The following is an 18,912-nucleotide window of genomic DNA, read 5'->3' as shown; positions in this document are numbered from 1 at the left end:
GTAGGGAGTCCTAATTAAGGAGTTACAACTTCCCCCCCTTACAATATTTCAGTGAATCAGTAATTCATCTGCCATGTCTCTGTATTAGGAAGGATTATTTAAATATATTTACTAGTTAAGAATTTCCTAATTGCTGAAATATATCCCATTTTACAGTAGATTTTTTTCCCTTAAAAAGAGGCTCTTGATAATATTTCAAAATTGAATACTAGCTAAAAATAGTAATTTTTTAATCTACTGTACCTGCTTTTATGTTAACTTCTTTTGTACTTTACACCATAGTTTTAGTTGAATGATTAGCAAGTTATGATATTTTGTGCCCAATACATAAGTAAACATATATCCCAAGAAAAGTCCATAGTGGAAGACTTGAGACCTAACAACTGAACATACAGATAGATTTGTCCTAGGCTTGTCTGAAAACTTTCTGTGCAGAACAAGAGAATTCAATGACTAGCTTAGACTTGTGTTCAAAGAAGAATTTTGTGCTATTGGACACCATCTTCCAAGCATAATATAGTGGTCAGTATCACTGAATTGTTTTATGCCTTTTTTTTGGCCAGAGGAATTTTTATAAAGTTAGATATACAAAGTAGGAATGTTCTTGTGCAGATGTCCAGAAGTCTTAATTCATATTCTTTCTTGCTTATTTTTCAGTAAACCAGATATGTCACGCCTGAGACTCGCTGCTGGGAGTGCAATTGTGAAGCTGGCCCAGGAGCCCTGTTACCATGAGATTATCACGTTAGAACAGTATCAGCTGTGTGCTTTAGCTATCAATGTAAGGAAAATGGCTGGTTATACAGAACATGATTCTTTGTGTTCTTTGACTTTTAGTACTTGTGGTACTTCAGTATTTAAAACATCTGTTTATTATGATTTTAGTTTTGGTGCTGTTATTCAGATACTTGACTAGGCAATATGAGAAATGAGATTTTTGCAAAACCCATAATTTTCTGGTTTACTATTTCCTCTTTAATTTTGGAGGTAACCTTATTTTGCCAAAAAATGAGAATTGTTTAAAAATAACATATTAAATTTCTTAGAAAACAACATATGTAATTAATTTTTCAAATTGGTAGTACTTGGAGTCTATCGATTTATTGGATTCTTGGTAATGATATTTCTCAGGATATTAGTGGTATTGGTTGTTCAGTAGAAATTAAAAGAAAAAATTAGGACAAGTATGGATGTTAAGAGAGATGGACTTTGTTTGAAATTTGCTGTATAGTAAAGTATGTGCAGATCATTAGTTAAATGTCCCTCTGTCCAGAGAACATCCATGCTTGTTAAATTCTAGAGACTTTCTTTTCTAGCATACTGTATATGTTACTGTCTCAGTCACCAAACTCCCAGTGTGAAAGTTCAGATTACCTAAGTATAAAGATTGTTTTAGAATTCTGTTGACTGTAAAACATGTATTAATTGTAAAATGTTAATTATTAGCACATTCTCACAACTTAAAAATATGGGATTACCCTATTGTAAACAAAGCTTTGTCCTAATTTGGTTGTTCTTTCAACCACAGGCTTGTCTCTGCTCTCTTATCCTCTCACTCTTACCTGCTCACGTTTTAGCATTTGCTTTCACTGTTTTCCAGAAATGATCTAATTAAGTCCCCCAGTCCAATGATCTTAATCTTTATTATACATGTCCTTTTGGCATCATTTGACACAACTCTTTGCATGTTTAATTTTTATTTTTTTTAAATTTATTTATTTATTGCACCTCTATTTTTGAAATACTTTTTATTGGCTTTTGTCTCCTGATTTTTGTCATACTTCACAACTACATTTTCTGGCCCTTCTCAAGTTTCTGGACCCACTTCCAAAGCCAAACAGAAATTTGAAACTTTTATTTTCTGAGAACGTAAGACTGAATCTCTTCCAAATCTATTCTTTCCTGACATGCAGAGAATCTCAATAAACATTAAGTAAAGGTGAATGGCATTTCTTAGACCTAAAAGCATGATTTATATTTGACTGTTTGCTTGTGTTTGCACCTTTTTAGAAAAGTACAGATAATTCTGTCCTTTGATATCTATTACATCTTTTTTATTCGTACCTTTTTAACCTTAACCATTCTGATTGCTGTACCCATCGTTAGCTGTCTTCTGTGCTGTTGGGAGACTTTCTCTATGGTGTGTTAAGTTTCCCTGTCAAGTTCTGGTCATGTTATTCTCCTGGTCAGAAATATTTATGGGCTTGTACTCATAAGAAAGAAAACTTGCATATATTTTACCTTGTCATTCAAGCCCTTCTAATATTTGGACCCGCATATACATTTAAAAATTCTGTTTAGCACACCACCCTTTACCTGTGTTTATTTCAGTGAAGCTGAACTTTTTTCTTTCTTTTATGTACCTGTGGTTTGCCTCCCTCTAATTTTATTTTCACCCTCTTCATTTATACATACCCAGATCCAACCCTTTCTGCAAATCAAGGCTCAGACACAATCTTCTCCATGAAACTTGCCCTTATTCTTACAAGAGATTTCCTTTGGATCCCCTAAAGATTTTATCTACAGTCCTGATATGTACTTGCCTTGTGCTTAGTTACATGCCTATGGTTTATTTGTATTTACTTGAGTTGAGCTCTTTAAAGGCAATGTTGTATCTCAGTGGCCTCTGTCATGTATTTGAATAGAAAGTAAATCTGGAGGAATAAAAATTCAGTAATACAAATCTTGAAAGCAAAAGTGGCCCAGTCGTGTCCAACACTTTGCGACCTCATGGACTATACAGCCCATGGAATTGTCCAGGACAGAATACTGGAGTGGGTAGCCTTTCCTTTCTCCAGGGGATCTTCCCAACCCAGGGACTGAACCCAGGTCTCCCTCATTGCAGGCAGGCAGATTCTTTACCAGCTGAGCCACCAGGGAAGCCTTTGAAAGTCAATCAGTCATGTCTGACTCTTTGCGACCCCATGGACTATGCAGTCCATGGAATTCTCCAGGCCAATCTAGGCATTTTAGAATTTGAATGCGCTTCATGAAAACTTACTGTGCACTTCTATGTGCTTTGCATTGCTCTAGGTTCTTCAGATACAAAGGTGAGTCATGGCTACAGCCCTTAAGAAGATAACCTCTTAGGAGAACAGAAGATATAAGTGCTGTTAATACAATGCAATACACATAATAATTGAACTATTTACAAGATACTACAAATAACTGAGAATAATTTATACTTAAAATGTATACTTTGCTGTACAGCAGAAATTAACACAAAAATTTATTTAATATGCAGACTAAAATGAATTTCTTAGTAGCAAATAAAAGCTTTGATTGGAACTTTATCTCGGAAAAACATTTGGTAGCATAGATACCATCTTCCTTATGTTGAACCAGTTACTGGTTATAACCATAAACATGAAAGTATCAAGTGTCTGCTTTTTTGAGAGTGTGTTTTTCCTGATAAAAATTGTGTCACTCTGTCCTCTGCTTCACATGTTTTTATAGTCAAAGTGTAAAGCTTTACTTCATACTTTTAATAGCCTTGTTCAGTTGCTCAGTTGTGTCTGACTCTGTGACCCCATGGACTGCAGCATGCCAGGCTTTCCTGTCCTTCACCGTCTCCTGGAGCTTACCCAAACTCATATCCATTGAGTCAGTGATGCTATCCAACCATCTTGTCCTCTGTCATCCACTTCTCCTCCTGCCTTCAATCTTTCCCAGAATCAAGGTCTTTTCTAATGAGTTGGCTCTTCATATCAGTGGCCCAAAATATTGGAGTTTCAGCTTCAGTATCAGTCCTTCCAGTGGATATTCAGGGTTGATTTCCTTTAGGATTGACTGGTTTAATAACCTAGTCAAAAGGATAAATCTGTTCTTTACTTCATATTATTTTTTATAAGCTAGTGTAAAGGGTAAATCTTTGCAAAAAACAGAGCAAACGTTGGAAGGCTTCCTCATTTCGCAGGAGCACATCTTTTAAATCTTTATTTAGGTGATTCTCTTTAGCTGTACCCATTGTATCATCGTTCTTGTCAGTTTTCTCATCTTTTGTTGTTAAATGTGTCAGTTGCTTTGCATATGATTTGACAGTTTTTTTCTAACATTATCTTAATGATCTTTTGAAACTCTCCTACCTTTGCTGTGATTCACTGTTGACATTGTAATTAATTTGCATTGTACCATTAGATCTTCAGTGATTACTGAAAGAATGACAAAAACATGGCCTTGGAAATGTATCTACGTTGTGTGGAGGGATTTTTGAGTGCCCTTCAGTGTTTTGTTGTTGTTTGTTTGTTTGGTTTATTGAGGTATATTTGATTTACAGTATTGTGTTAGTTTCAGGTGTGACGGGTATAGTGATGCCGGTTGCTTCTGCAGGTTATATTCCACTATAGCTTATCATATTAGATAATAGTATTGAGTGAAAGTGAGAGTTGCTCAGTCATGTCTGTCTCTCTGCAACCCCAAAGACAATAGCCCCCAGGCTCCTCTGTCCATGGAATTCTCCAGGCAAGAATACTGGCATGGGTAACCATTCTCTTCTCCAGGATAATATTGACTAGTTTGTATCTATTAATCCCATACTTCTAATTTGTCCCTCTCCCACTTGTTTAATGTTCTTACAAATAACTTGTTCATTTGTGAATATATTTGTGATGTATTGACTTTTACTTATATTGTTTGTTTGTAATTGGATATTTTCATAATGAATAATTGGATACTGAAAATTCCTCTCCTTATAGGAGTAATAATGAGGAAGGGGTGATAAAAGTTTAATTTTGTTTTGTGGAGTATAAGGATAGATAATAATAGTTCTATTGATTACTATTTTTTTTAATTGAAGTATAGTTGATTTATAGGGTTGTGTTAATTTCTGCTATATAGCAAATTAATTCAGTAGTGTGTATATACACACACACACACACACACACACACACACATTCTTTTTATATTCTTTTCCATTATGGTTTATCACAGAATATTGAATGTAGTTCCCTGTGCTATTCAGTACAACATTGTTATCCATTCTGTATATAATGCTTTGCATCTGCTAACCCCAAACTACCATTTCATCCCTCCCCACTCTACCTTCCCCCTTGGCAACCAACCATAAATCTGTTCTGTGTGTCTGTTCTGTTTTGTAGATAGGTTCATTTGTGTCTTATTTTAGATTCCACATATCAGTGATAGTATCTGTCTTTCCGACCTACCTACTTCACTTAGTATCATAATCCACAGGTCCATTCATGTTGCTGCAAAATGGCAATATTTCATTCATTTCATGGCTGAGTAGTATTCCATTGTACTTTTGTCACTCACCTGTTGGTGGACCTTTACGTTGTTTCCAGGTCTTGGCTATTGTAAACAGTACTGCTATGAACATGGTGGTGCAGGTATCTTTTTGAACTATAGTTTTGTCTGATTATGTGCCCAGGAGTGGGATTACTGGATTGTATGGTGACTCTATTTTCAGTTTTTTGAGGAATCTCCATACTATTCTCCATAGTAGTTGTACTTGACTACTTTTTTTAAAGTGGCTGTTTGGTATTGTAATAAACTGAAGTTTAAAGTAAATGAAAGAAGATGCACAAAATAAAGATTTAAAGATAAGGGCAAGATGTTGCAACCTAGGTTTTGAAGAAAAGCAAAATTAGCATTCTAGATAGAAGAAATAAACATACAGTTGCAATAATATGAAACATACCACACATTATGTTCATTGATGGAATGAAAGTCTTTTTGTATCTCATATATGGTTCAAAAATCATACTGAGCTTTTCCCTATAGTTTAGAAAAAATTCTCATAATCTGTAGCGGACATTGTGCTAGGTTTTGAGGCACAAGGAGGAATAAAATCACAGTGCTTGGCCTCAAGAAACAGCACTGCATAAGACAGGTAAACCAGTCCTTTTCATACTGTGTACTAAATGCTAGGCTGGAGATACGCACAGAGTACTAGCAGAGCACAGTACTGGATATGCACAGAGGGTTTAGGGTAAAGATTTACACAGTGATTTCTGGAAGGTATGGGAGCTGTCCTTGAAGATGAGGACAGGTTAGCTACTAGAGTGGAGGTGGGTGGTTTAGGAGAGCAAGTAGTGTGAGAAAAGCAGGCACAGTGATGAGCAGTTCATTTTTAGAATTAGGAGGAATGTGATGTTGCTGAAATGGATTAAGTAACTCCTGCCTTCGGAATTGTGCTTTTTAATCTGAACAGTTTTTTTAAATGATAGAACTAAATATATAAATTGGACAGAGTTTTATCTTGCTCAGTAAATGAAAAAGGTAAATGTGAGATAGTGTTCAGACTTGTTTTTACATATCTCATTTAAGTTAAGGAGGATTCGTATTTACTAGTTTTTATCTATTTTAAGAGTGCATTCAATGTGTTCTCACACAGGCAGCTGGTAGTCATTTTAAGGTCCAGGTTACCACGCTGGCGCCCATGTTAATTTGTCCCACCTCGGTTCTGTGCACTGGGGCACTGGTTGTGGGTACTCGTGGGTTTCCTATCCAGAGTCGTTATTTCCTCTTTGGGGTAGGTAACATGTGGAATAATTATGTCTTCCAGGATGAATGCTACCAAGTAAGACAAGTGTTTGCTCAGAAACTTCACAAAGGCCTTTCTCGATTACGGCTTCCACTTGAGTATATGGCAATTTGTGCACTTTGTGCAAAAGACCCTGTAAAAGAAAGAAGAGCTCATGCCAGGCAGTGTCTGGTAAAAAATATCAATGTGAGACGCGAGTATCTGAAACAGCATGCAGCTGTTAGCGGTAAGCTTGTGTGAAAATGAAGAGTGTACTTTCCCGTCTTGCCAGTTTCTGTTTTGTGGAACACAAAATGTTACTGTTGTTTATTATATTATAATTAGCCCTCATTAAGTAAGTTGTTATTACTGTTTTTCAGTAGCAACCTTCCCTCATAAAAGGTTATTGTAAAATACAAATGCATGGATATTTAAATATCATCCTATAGTTCTTGATGCAACTGACTAAAAGGCTAAGGGGAAAAAGCACGAACTTTGGAGGTAATGAAACAGTAAGAGGTACATTTATGAAGATTGTCTAAGTACTCTTTTAGTTTAAAAAAGTCCAGGTCTTTATCACCTGTAACTGACATTAATATCAGGGTCCTGTGTGCCTTTTTAAAAAATCTGCTCACATCACTCTGTCCACACTGTTAGTTTTTGTGTCCCTGACTTCTATGACTTGATCAACAGCATTAAAAGCCATCCAGTTATGCAAGTCAGAAGTCAGAGGCATTCCTCATGCCTTCTTTTTTCCTCTCATTGATCAATAAATCCTCTTAATTCTTCTTTTGGGTGTCTTCACTGTTTCTCCCCAACTCCCCTATCCTGCTGTATTTCACTTGGATTAGCATATCTACTCCTAACTAACTCCCTGTTGTAAATGTTTCACTGCCTCCAGCCAAGCCACACCACTGTCAAAATTATCTTCCTAAAACAGATCAGTACTTGAAACCTTGGTTGGCTCCTTTCTGCTTAGAGGATCAAGTAGAAGCTCATTAGCATGACCGTTTATAGTTAACTCTCAGCCTGAGTTTTAAACTTTCCCTCTCACTACTCCTGAATGTAAATTCTTTGCTCCTTGTACTCTGGATTATTTGAAATTTGTGTAGCCAGCTTTTTTCTCTGTTGTCAACTCTGTCTGGAAATTGCTTCCCCCTTCTGGCCAAACAAATAAACAAAACCAAGGAGAGAAGTTTGCCCCTTGTGAATCCTTTAAAATACAGTTTTGGGACCCTCTTTCTCTTCCTACTTCACCTTAGGGGTTCTGGAGTTACATCTCACCTCTGCCATTTACTGGTTGTATTTGTGTTTATGCAGTCTGAGCCTTGGTTTCCTTTTTGTAAGATTGGTATAGTTTTACTTGTATCTTATGGTAGTTATGATTAAAGAGTTATATATATAAAGCATCTGGCATAATGCATGGTCCAAAGAAGTACTCAGAAGTTATTAACTGTTCTTATTTTAGGGTACTGTCCATGGTGAAGTGGGGCTTCTGTCCTGGTACTGTCTGTGCTCACTGTGAGGTCTTTGTCTAGTCTTATGCATTTTTATATTTAAAATAGTAAGCTCTACTCAAATATTAGGTCTGAAAAAGAGTAAGCACTTAGTACATGTTTGATAGACTTTTAATTCAAATTTCACTGAATTTTGAACCTTGTTACTTTTTTCTTCTGTACTTACCTTGAAATGAATATTACATACAAGCTTATTCTCTTTGAGTTCAGCAATAGAAATAAAGAAAATTTGGTGCCTTGTTGACACATATATTATTTTATTCTAGGCTGAACAAAATTTGCAAGAGTAGGAAGTATAAAAAGAATTACTCAGAGTATGAATCTTGATATTTTGAGTAACCTTTATTAAACCTAATTAGGATTTCCATTTGTATGTGTAATGGACTGTACTGATCTCAGTCAGAATATTAAAACATTTGAATTTAAACTGAAAAGATACTTCATTGTTATTTAAAATGCCCTAGAAACAATGTCTGTTCCTTTCTGTCAGTTTTTATGTTGCAGATTGTATTAAATAGTATCAACCTTTACTTCCTATTTTTGTGCCATACTGACTGAAAGATTTACTAGTTGTTTTCCTTTTGCACAGCAACTTACAAGGGAGTGTTGAACAGAGAGTTACTAATAAGAAGAAAAATAGATTTTATGTTCCTTAGTCTTGAGTATAGTTTGGGTCACTTTTTCTCATATCTGTTGAAAATCGAAATATTTATCTTTGTAGACTCAGCACAGGGTGCATTTAGTAGGCATATCAATATTGGCCATGATGGATAACTGGATAAACTTTATGATGTACCTCAGCACTGGACCTTTCAGTGTATTTTTCTTCCAGTGATATTGTGGTAAATTATTGGAATGCAAGAAATAGACTATCAGAGAGAGAAAGAGAGTGAGTAAGATTTGGTTTTCTAACCTGGATGTTTTTGTTTTGTTTTATTTTTCAGAAAAATTACTGTCTCTTCTACCTGAGTATGTTGTTCCATATACAATACACCTTTTGGCTCATGACCCAGATTATGTCAAAGTACAGGATATTGAACAACTTAAAGATGTTAAAGAGTAAGACTTTTTCTATCCCATTTTCATATTTTCTGAAGGTTTTTCCCCTTTCCTGCTGATAATGGAATCTCAGTTATAATTAGTGTATTAAATTTATTTCATTTCTTAGGAGTTTAAGGTTCTTTACCTTATTTGTTCTCTTTTTCTTTTTTCCTACCATCTCTTCATATTTCACTTCTTATATAATTCCCAAAATATCCTAGCATAATTACTGTATTATTGTCCTATTTCTCTACCAGTCTGGCATTTCTTTTCTGTTGAAGTTATCTGTTAAAGAGTTTGCTTTGTAATTCTTATCTTTTCCTACTTTCTTCTGAAGCACTTACAGATTTTTATGTGGAGTGAATTAACACTCTTTTATTCACATGGTAAGCATATTTCCTTTGCAGTTCCTGTCTTTCTCCATAAGGAAGAAAGATAGTCTAACTTAATAATGGGCCAAGTTGATAACCAGGAAACTGTTCCCGTATTTCACTGTTGATTCTCTAACTAAATTAGGTTTATGACAGTTGCAGTTCTTTAAAGATTCTTATTGAGGTGCCAGAAGAATATACCTGCCAGGGTGTGGGATGGGGGAATATAATGATATTTAGAGAAGTCTTTGTAAGACTTCCTTAAATAGAGATGAGATCCTATTCCTGTTATAGTATAGGATGACCTCTGTGCTTTTGAATAAATTAATTTCCTATGCTATTCAGTTCAGTTCAGTTCAGTCGCTCAGTCGTGTCTGACTCTTTGCGACCCCATGAATCGTAGCACTCAAAGGCCTCCCTGTCCATCACCAACTCCCGGAGTTGACTCAGACTTATGTCCATCGAGTCGGTGATGCCATCCAGCCATCTCATCCTGTCACCCCCTTTTCCTCCTGCCCCTAATCCCTCCCAGCATCAGGATCTTTTCCAATGAGTCAACTCTTCGTGTGAGGTGGCCAAAGGATTGGAGTTTCAGCTTCAGCATCAGTCCTTCCAATGAACACCCAGGACTGATCTCCTTTAGGATGGACTGGTTGAATCTCCTTGCAGTCCAAGGGACTCTCAAGAGTCTTCTCCAATACCACAGTTCAGAAGCATCAATTCTTCGGCGCTCACAGTCCAAGTTGGACTTTCTTCACAGTCCAACTCTCACATCCATACATGACCACTGGAAAAATCATAGCCTTGACTTGACAGACCTTTGTTAGCAAAGTAATGTCTCTGCTTTTTAATATGCTATCCAGGTTGGTCACAACTTTCCTTCCAAGGAGTAAGTGTCTTTTCATTTCATGGCTGCAGTCACTATCTGTAGTGATTTTGGAGCCCCCCAAAATAAAGTCTGACACTGTTTCCACTGTTTCCCCATCTATTTCCCATGAAGTGATGGGACTGGATGCCATGATCTTAGTTTTCTGAATGTTGAGCTTTAAGCCAACTTTTTCACTCTTCTTTCACTTTCATCAAGAGACCTTTTAGTTCCTCTTCACTTTATGCCATAAGGGTGGTGTCATCTGCATATCTGAGATTATTGATATTTCTCCCGGCAATCTTGATTCCAGCTTGTACTTCTTCCAGCATTTCTCATGATGTACTCTGCATATATGTTAAATAAGCAGGGTGACAATATACAGCCTTGACATGTTCCTTTTCCCATTTGGAATCAGTCAGTTGTTCCATGTCCAGTTCTAACTGTTGCTTCCTGACCTGCATATTGGTTGCTCAAGAGGCAGGTCAGGTGGTCTGGTATTCCCATCTCTTTCAGAATTTTCCACAGTTTATTGTGATCCACACAGTCAAAGGCTTTGGCATGGTCAGTAAAGCAGAAATAGATGTTTTCTGGAACTCTCGTGCTTTTTCAATGATCCAGCAGATGTTGGCAATTTGATCTCTGGTTCCTCTGCGTTTTCTAAAACAAGCTTGAACATTTGGAAGTTCCTGGTTCACGTACTGCTGTAACCTGGCTTGGAGAATTTTGAGCATTACTTTACTACCGTGTGAGATGAGTGCAATTGTGCAGTAGTTTGAGCATTCTTTGGGATTGCCTTTCTTTGGGATTGGAATGAAAACTAACCTTTTCCAGCCCTGTGGCCACTGCTGAGTTTTCCAAATTTGCTGGCATATTGAGTGCAGCACTTTCACAGCATCATCTTTCAGGATTTGAAATAGCTCAACTGGAATTTCATCACCTCCACTAGCTTTGTTCATACTGATGCTTTCTAAGGCCCACTTGACTTCACATTCCAGGATGTCTGTCTGGCTCTAGGTGAGTGATCACACCATCATGATTATCTGGGTCGTGAAGATCTTTTTTGTACAGTTCTTCTGTGTATTCTTGCCACCTCTTCTTAATATCTTCTGCTTCTGTTAGGCTCATACCATTTCTGTCCTTTATTGAGCCCATCTTTGCATGAAATGTTCCCTTGGTATCTCTAATTTTCTTGAAGAGATCTCTAGTCTTTCCCATTCTGTTGTTTTCCTCTATTTCTTTGCATTGATCGCTGAGGAAGGATTTCTCATCTCCTTGCTGTTCTTTGGAACTCTGCGTTCCAATGGGAATATCTTTCCTTTTCTCCTTTGCTTTTTGCTTCTCTTCTTTTCACAGCTATTTGTAAGGCCTCCTCAGACAACCATCTTGCCTTTTTGCATTTCTTTTCCATGGGGATGGACTTGATCCCTGTCTCCTATACAATGTCACGAACCTCCGTCTATAGTTCATCAGGCACTCTATCAGATCTAGTCCCTTAAATCTATTTCTCACTTCCACTGTATAATCATAAGGCATTTGATTTCGGTCATACCTGAATGCTCTAGTGGTTTTCCCTACTTTCTTCAATTTAAGTCTGAATTTGGCAATAAGGAGTTCATGATCTGAGCCACAGTCAGCTCCCAGTCTTGTTTTGGCTGACTGTATAGAGCTTCTCCATCTTTGGCTGCAAAGAATATAATCAGTCTGATTTCGGTGTTGACCATCTGGTGATATCCATGTCTTATGATTTTAGCTTCTTATTAAAGGAAAATAACTCTTGGTTTCTTAATTCATAGAAATATTTTATAGTTAAGTATTTGTGGTGCTTCAAGAGAATAAAGTTAAATTACTGATAATTTTCTCATGACAAGAGAAAAGGCTTTTACCCTCTTTTTGCCACAGTTTCTAGTTTTAAAAAATAAGCAATTAGTTTTCCCAAAATGAATTCTGTGTTAGTGTGATTATACTAAGGAAAACTTTTAGCCATTCCCCTTTCTCAGAACACAGTGTTTTTTTTTTTTTTTTTTTAAATGATAAAATATTCCTTGAAACTTACTAAATAAATATTTGGGGCTGTATTTATAAAGTCTAGTACAGCCCTGAGTGATCTTTCTATCAGAGAAAAGAAACTGTAACCTATGTCTGAGATCTCAGAGGTTACTTTCTTCCCTTCTAGAATTTACCTTGTTTCACATTTCCCTCTTCTCCCATTTTCTCCTCTGTACTATCACTCTGTCCCATTCCATATGCATAATACAGAGACAAAGGACTTTCATTTTTTTTTCTTGAATAGATTTTAATATAATTACCCTGAAACTGAGGTACTGAAACTTTTTTTTCCCCTTTAGTATATAAAGTTGTCAGCTCTGACTTTTCCCTCAATTTATTGATGAAGACTCTTCGGGTTGTTCAGTTCAGTTCAGTTGCTCAGTTGTATCCGACTCTTTGCGACCCCATGAATTTCAGAACGCCAGGCCTCCCTGTCCATCACCAATTTCCAGAGTCTACCCAAACCCTTGCCCATCGAGTTGGTGATGCCATCCAGCCATCTCATCCTCTGTTGTCCCCTTCTCCTCCTGCCCCCAATCCCTCCCAGCATCAGGGTCTTTTCCAATGAGTCAACTGTTCGTGTGAAGTGGCCAAAGTACTGGAGTTTCAGCTTCAGCATCAGTCCTTCCAGTGAACACCCAGGAGTGATCTTCTTTAGGATGGACTGGTTGGATCTCCTTGCAGTCCAAGGGACTCTCAAGACTCTTCTCCAATACCACAGTTCAGAAGCATCAATTTTTCGGTGCTCAGCTTTCTTCACAGTTCATACATACATGACCACTGGAAAAACCATAGCCTTGACCAGATGGACCTTTGTTGGCAAAGTAATGTCTCTTCTTTTTAATATGCTCTCTAGGTTGGTCATAACTTTTCTTCCAAGGAGTAAGTGTCTTTCCATTTCATGGCTGCAGTCACCATCTGCAGTGATTTTGGTAGGTTGTTAGAGTTTCCTAAAGACTTCAGTCAGAACCACAGTCAATCTTAGAACATTAGAGTCTTCACTTTATGATCCAGTTACTGTTTTAGGCAGTCCTTTTTCCCTGCCATAGCTAGGGATTAAGATCACTTCTTTATTTCTATCATTTCTGATTCTTTTTAACTTTTCTGTCTACCTAGGAAAATTAGTGAGACTTTGAGAAAGGATGTTATGAATTCATACCTACATTGCTCGTATGTTGTAATATGTATGTGATGTATTTTTTTTTCTCCATTGATTTATAGCTATTTCTTTTTAATTTTTTCTGCTCTTGAAGTTCATTTTATTTAGAATTATATCTGTATTTAATAGTGAATTTTTTTCTTGGTATTTTTTAGGTGTCTTTGGTTTGTTCTGGAAATACTAATGGCTAAAAATGAAAATAATAGTCATGCGTTTATCAGAAAGATGGTAGAAAATATTAAACAAACAAAAGATGCTCAAGGACCAGATGATGCAAAAATGAATGAAGTATGTAATTCTTTGTAAATAGTTATGATTCTGTATTGACTTGAAGCATTTGAGTATAGGGTATGAGACTTTTGTAGACAGCATCAGCCTTTTCTACTAGTAGTTAAATAGTATTCGTGTTAGTAATTAGACTTACTAATATAGAATCTGTAGAGAATAGTAGTAATGCTGTTAGTAGTAAACTAATTACAATAATAGAATAAGTATTTTAACTTGTACTGTTGTCCTGGAAACTACATACTAAATGCATGTTCTGGAATTACTCTTAATTCATAGAGTCTAGTTTGCCAGCTTAAGTACCTGATTTTTTCTTTTTGTTTAATACCCATTGCAGAAACTGTATACTGTATGTGATGTTGCCATGAATATCATCATGTCAAAAAGCACCACATATAGTTTGGAATCTCCTAAAGACCCAGTACTGCCAGCTCGTTTTTTCACCCAGCCTGACAAGGTAGTTATTTTAGGATTTATTTGTGTAAGTTGAAATAAAATGTATTGTCACCATTAGGTTGTGGGAAGATCAGGAGGAATCAGTGTCAAGAGTTGACCCACTACTTACGTCATGGGGAAAGGTCGCCATGAATCTTAATTAACCATGTTCAAGATCAGAATATGGGCCAAGCCGGAGGACACAAATAGGTTCAGAAATGAGTTAAAATGATCTATTATTTTTATTGTTTTCTGAGTTTTATGCTAGTTTTAAGAGCACAGGCAAAAATGTGATCAAAGCTGGTAAATTAACGAGTTAATGGCCATTGATTCAAAACGGAAAGGAGAATGCTGATACAGTCTGAAATTATAAGCCCTTGAAATTTCTAACTGATGTGAAAGAATCAGAGCAGGCCTCATACCTGGGGAACGTTACAGGGATCTTCCCAACCACTTTCAGAAAACTCAAGTATAGTAGTATTCTCAAAAAGGTATTTTTAAGAATCTCTTGGAGGTTTATAGTCTATCTAAGTCATTACCTTTTTTTTTTTTTTAAAGCCCAGCACCAGTTAGCATCTTAACCCCAGTGTATAGAGTTTGGAACAGGCCTTGTAGTTTCACCTAAAAAGGGACTGTCTGCATTTAGGCATTCACTTTTTTATGATTAAGATAAAAGGAGTATATATGTGGTCTCTTCCCTGGAGAGTATTATTATATAAGCATGTTTTTGTTCAGGTGCTCTTAGAGCCTTAGCATATTAGAGGTCAAAAATGTTGTGTTAATACTAGAGTTAGTACAAGGTTAGTTTTAGCTATTACAGCATTTAAAATCAGTGACTGAAATTTTGTTTCAACTGATTTTTAGTTTCAATAAATATGTATTTTATAATGCACTTTAAAACAAAAGCTGCTCTAATTTAAGCTTTGTAGACTTTTGGATTGCTTCGTAGATACAGTGTTTCAGAAGTCATTGACTGTGTCTTTTTTCCCTTGCTTCCAGAACTTCAGTAACACCAAAAATTATCTGCCTCCAGAAATGAAGTCATTTTTCACTCCTGGAAAAGTATGTTTTGAAAATTGTTTTAATTTTTATGTGGTAGTTTATTTTACTGTGACTGTTGGTATAATTATATTATTTTGTATTTCTTTTAAATTGGTATATCAAAAGAAAATAGAAATATTCAGTATCTTCCATTTAGTAAGAAAAAGTCATTTTTACTATATAGATGTAGGTTGAGATATAGAACATATTTTTTAGCTTATGGTAAAACCCTGGATATCTTCTTTCTTAAATTTCTTATTCTGTATTATTAAAGTAAAAAGACATCTTATGTCCTTCCCTGATGCTACTGCTGCTGCTAAGTCGCTAGCAAGAGTCTAATTGTCAATTTTCATTGTTGACTATACATTTTTTGTGTTCCTTTCTGTGTAAGCCTTCTTACTGTAGGTAACTTAGAAACGTAACTGTTATTCTGTTAGTACAGTTTTTATTTATTCACATGATGCTCGGTTTGTAATTCTGATTTTGCTTAAGGACAGGCAGGCTTGTGGTGATTGATGTGTAGGTACTTTGGCGGTGTTATTGTGATTCCTTACATCTGAGTTTCCTTTGGCTTTTATCAAATAGAAAGAGACATGCGTTTTTCATTTCAGCCCAAAACAACCAATGTTCTAGGAGCTGTTAATAAGCCGCTTTCATCAGCAGGCAAACAGTCTCAGACAAAATCATCACGAATGGAAACTGTAAGCAATGCAAGCAGCAGCTCAAATCCAAGCTCTCCTGGAAGAATAAAAGGGAGGTAAGTACACAAGCAGTACCATGCTTTACATTAAGGACTTCACCAAGGCTGTGAGATCTAAAATAACATATTTTACCTTTAGTGTCAATGAGTGAAAGTCAGTGCATATCTGTACATTCCTGTTTTAACACTGATAGCCAATTACAAGGTAAACGTATTTGCTTACTCGCTTAGATGGGTACTCTGTAGCCTTTCATATTTTAGCTTGTTGGGGCAATCTCTTGTTAGACATAAGCTGGTTTCCAGACTAAGTGTCCAGTGAATCTAAATCTTCAAATTACAGCTCATCTATACAGTGGAATACATAGTCCTTTACAAATGATGACGTATGAGCTCATATGAAGAGTTTTCATAATATGTGATTGAGTGGAAAAGACAAAGAATAGAACAGTGTAAAGTATTTTGGGGTTTTAAGAAGAATTTGTATTTACATGTGCTTGTACATGCATCAAAAGTTTTAGGAAGAATACCCAACGTCTTCATAGTGTATACAGTAATCTAGTGTAGGAGAGAGATCCTCTGATGTGGTTTTGAATTTCTTTTACTGTGCATGTATATAAGTGTTTTTTTTTTTAAGTTTTAAAAAAGTTTAAAAATGTGGTTTAAATTATGCTATTTCAGTTTTTTATTTTCTTAAGAAAAAAGGAAAATAATTTACACTTTAACTAGTTTTAGCATTTTTTGTTTTTTGTTGTTGTTTAGTTTCTAAATTGTGTCTTTTTGTTCACCAGGACTCTTTCTAAGGGAATGGGCTAGGTGTGTATTAGAGATCACTTTGGTTGGAGAGTAGGGATTAGAGAATAATGGTCAGGGATGAAGTTGAGAGGTAGCCAGATTATGTTTGACCTTTGTTGATAATGTAAAGGATTTGGTTTGACTTTTAAGTAAAACTGGAAGATGTAGAGTCTAATGATCTGACTTGTGCTTTTAGAAGGTTACCTAGGTTACTGATGGAGGATAGAGGAGCTAGAGTCAGCTGATAGTAATCTCAGGCAGGCATGAAAAGGGAGAAGGTTGGAAAATAGCAAATGGTGTTAAATATATTAAAGTGCTTCCCTTGCAGCTCAGTTGGTAAAGAATCTGCCTGCAATGCAGGAGACCCGGGTTCGATTCCTGAGTCAGGAAGAGCCTCTGGAGAAGGAAATGGCAACCCTCTCCAGTATTCCTGCCTAGAGAATTCCATGGACAGAAGAGCCTGGCGGGCTACAGTCCATGGGATGGTGAGAGAGTGGGACATGACTTACGGACTAAAGCACCATGAAAATAAAATGGATACTTTTTGGAAAGAATGAAACTTTTTGTTCATAAAGCTATAAAGCTACACTGGAAACAGGAAGAACTTTTAAAGTTTGATTGTAATAATAATAACAAATATCTGTATTAAAAGGCTTGATAGTTCTGAAATGGATCACAGTGAAAATGAAGATTACACAATGTCTTCACCTTTGCCGGGAAAAAAAAGTGACAAGAGAGACGACTCTGATCTTGTAAGGGTGAGATATTTCGTTTGATTTTATAATAAGTACAATAATAGTAATTCTTACTATGTAAATAATAATTTTTACACTGAAACCGGTTAATATTACTTTCAAGTTTGACATCTGATTTTACTTCAGTGGTTTTAATCACAAATTTGAGTTTATAATTATCCTCTACCATGTAATTTAAGTATATTGAATTTCTTGTGTGTCTTACCATTCTAGTAAGCAGTTTTTATTCTTTAAAGCTTTGGACTTCTTGTCTTCCAGTGGCCCAAACTTACATATCCTACAAAGTTTAAATGATTTTCAGGTTTTTTTCAGGTTTCTCCAGTAATTTATTTTAGCAGGTTGTTTCTCTTTGTACTTAAAACTCTAAAATTCTTACTCAATCCTAACTATAGTATTAATTCTGATTATTATTGGCTGTTTAAAAATTTCACCCAAGCAGAATTAAAAATTGATTGCTTAGCCAGAAAGGAACCTTGGTATCTGGATTTATAGAAGAATCCTTGAGTGGGAAAAGCTATTTATGTTTTCTCATCTGACCTCTCTGTTAGTGCAGAAATTCCTTCTTTATAATTTATGAGAATAGTTAGCATGTGCTTGAAAATGCCTTAAGTGGAAAGCCTGTTATTTCTCCCATTTGTTGGAGACTTCAGCTAGGTTACCCACACCCACATATACTGCTCTTCTTCCCCCTCCCCAAATTAGAAAACATGGTTAATATTTTGTTATCCTATAAATTCCATATCTAGTCTACATTTTGGAGCAATGCAGAATAAAGTCTATGTTTTCATAGAACAGTTCTGAATTTCTGACCTTTTGAGATTGATATGTGTAGTTGATAAGGCTTTTGCTGTCTTTTGTGTAACTTTGCATCCTTTTTTAAAAGAACCTTATTAATAAGCTTGTTTTAACTGAAATGTCTTCAGAGAGCTGACATTATGAGATAGAAGTTCAACTTAAAGACCAATAGATAGTGAAAAAGTATCGTCTTTTTTGTATACTACCAGCTTCACATCGAAATTTCACTACAAAGGGATTATTGTTCATGTACATTTATATTAAAATATGGCCACAGGACTGCAAAAGGTCAGTTTTCATTCCAATGCCAAAGAATGTTCAAACTACCATACAATTGTGCTCATTTCACATGCTAGCAAGGGAATGCTCAAAACCCTTCTAGACTTCAGCAGAGTGAACCTAGAACTTCCAGATGTACAAGCTGGATTTAGAAAAGGCAGAGGAACCAGGGATCAAATTGCCAACATCTCTTGGATCATAGAAAAAGCAAGGGAATTCCTAAAAAACATCTACTACTGCCTCACTGACTATGTTAAACCTTTTGACTGTGGATCACAACAAACTGGAAAATTCTTAAAAGAAATTGGGATATCAGACCACCTTACCTGTCCTGAGAAACCTATACA

The 18,912-nt window shown here is 36.0% G+C and overlaps 1 protein-coding gene across 6 annotated transcripts in view; it reads left to right on the top strand.

Annotated features, from left to right (window-relative positions):
- PDS5B (PDS5 cohesin associated factor B) overlaps window positions 1-18,912 on the top strand; it is a 173,287-nt gene that overhangs the window by 141,335 nt on the left and 13,040 nt on the right. For 4 of the 6 annotated variants that reach the window (XM_065901674.1, XM_065901670.1, XM_065901668.1 and 1 more), the window contains exons 24-31: window positions 658-781; window positions 6,524-6,728; window positions 8,943-9,057; window positions 13,639-13,771; window positions 14,106-14,225; window positions 15,203-15,265; window positions 15,856-16,001; window positions 17,389-17,494. In XM_065901674.1, coding sequence (XP_065757746.1) covers window positions 658-781; window positions 6,524-6,728; window positions 8,943-9,057; window positions 13,639-13,771; window positions 14,106-14,225; window positions 15,203-15,265; window positions 15,856-16,001; window positions 17,389-17,494 — 1,012 coding nt within the window. The remainder of the gene's footprint in view (window positions 1-657; window positions 782-6,523; window positions 6,729-8,942; window positions 9,058-13,638; window positions 13,772-14,105; window positions 14,226-15,202; window positions 15,266-15,855; window positions 16,002-17,388; window positions 17,495-18,912) is intronic. The other 2 variants (XM_065901672.1, XM_065901671.1) reach the window with 1 other exon arrangement.

The sequence above is a fragment of the Muntiacus reevesi genome, chromosome 11 (genome assembly GCF_963930625.1).
Source record: "Muntiacus reevesi chromosome 11, mMunRee1.1, whole genome shotgun sequence".
NCBI lineage: Eukaryota > Metazoa > Chordata > Mammalia > Artiodactyla > Cervidae > Muntiacus > Muntiacus reevesi.
The sequence above is the reverse complement of the archived record's forward strand: the minus strand, read 5'-3'. Positions and strand labels throughout refer to the sequence as shown.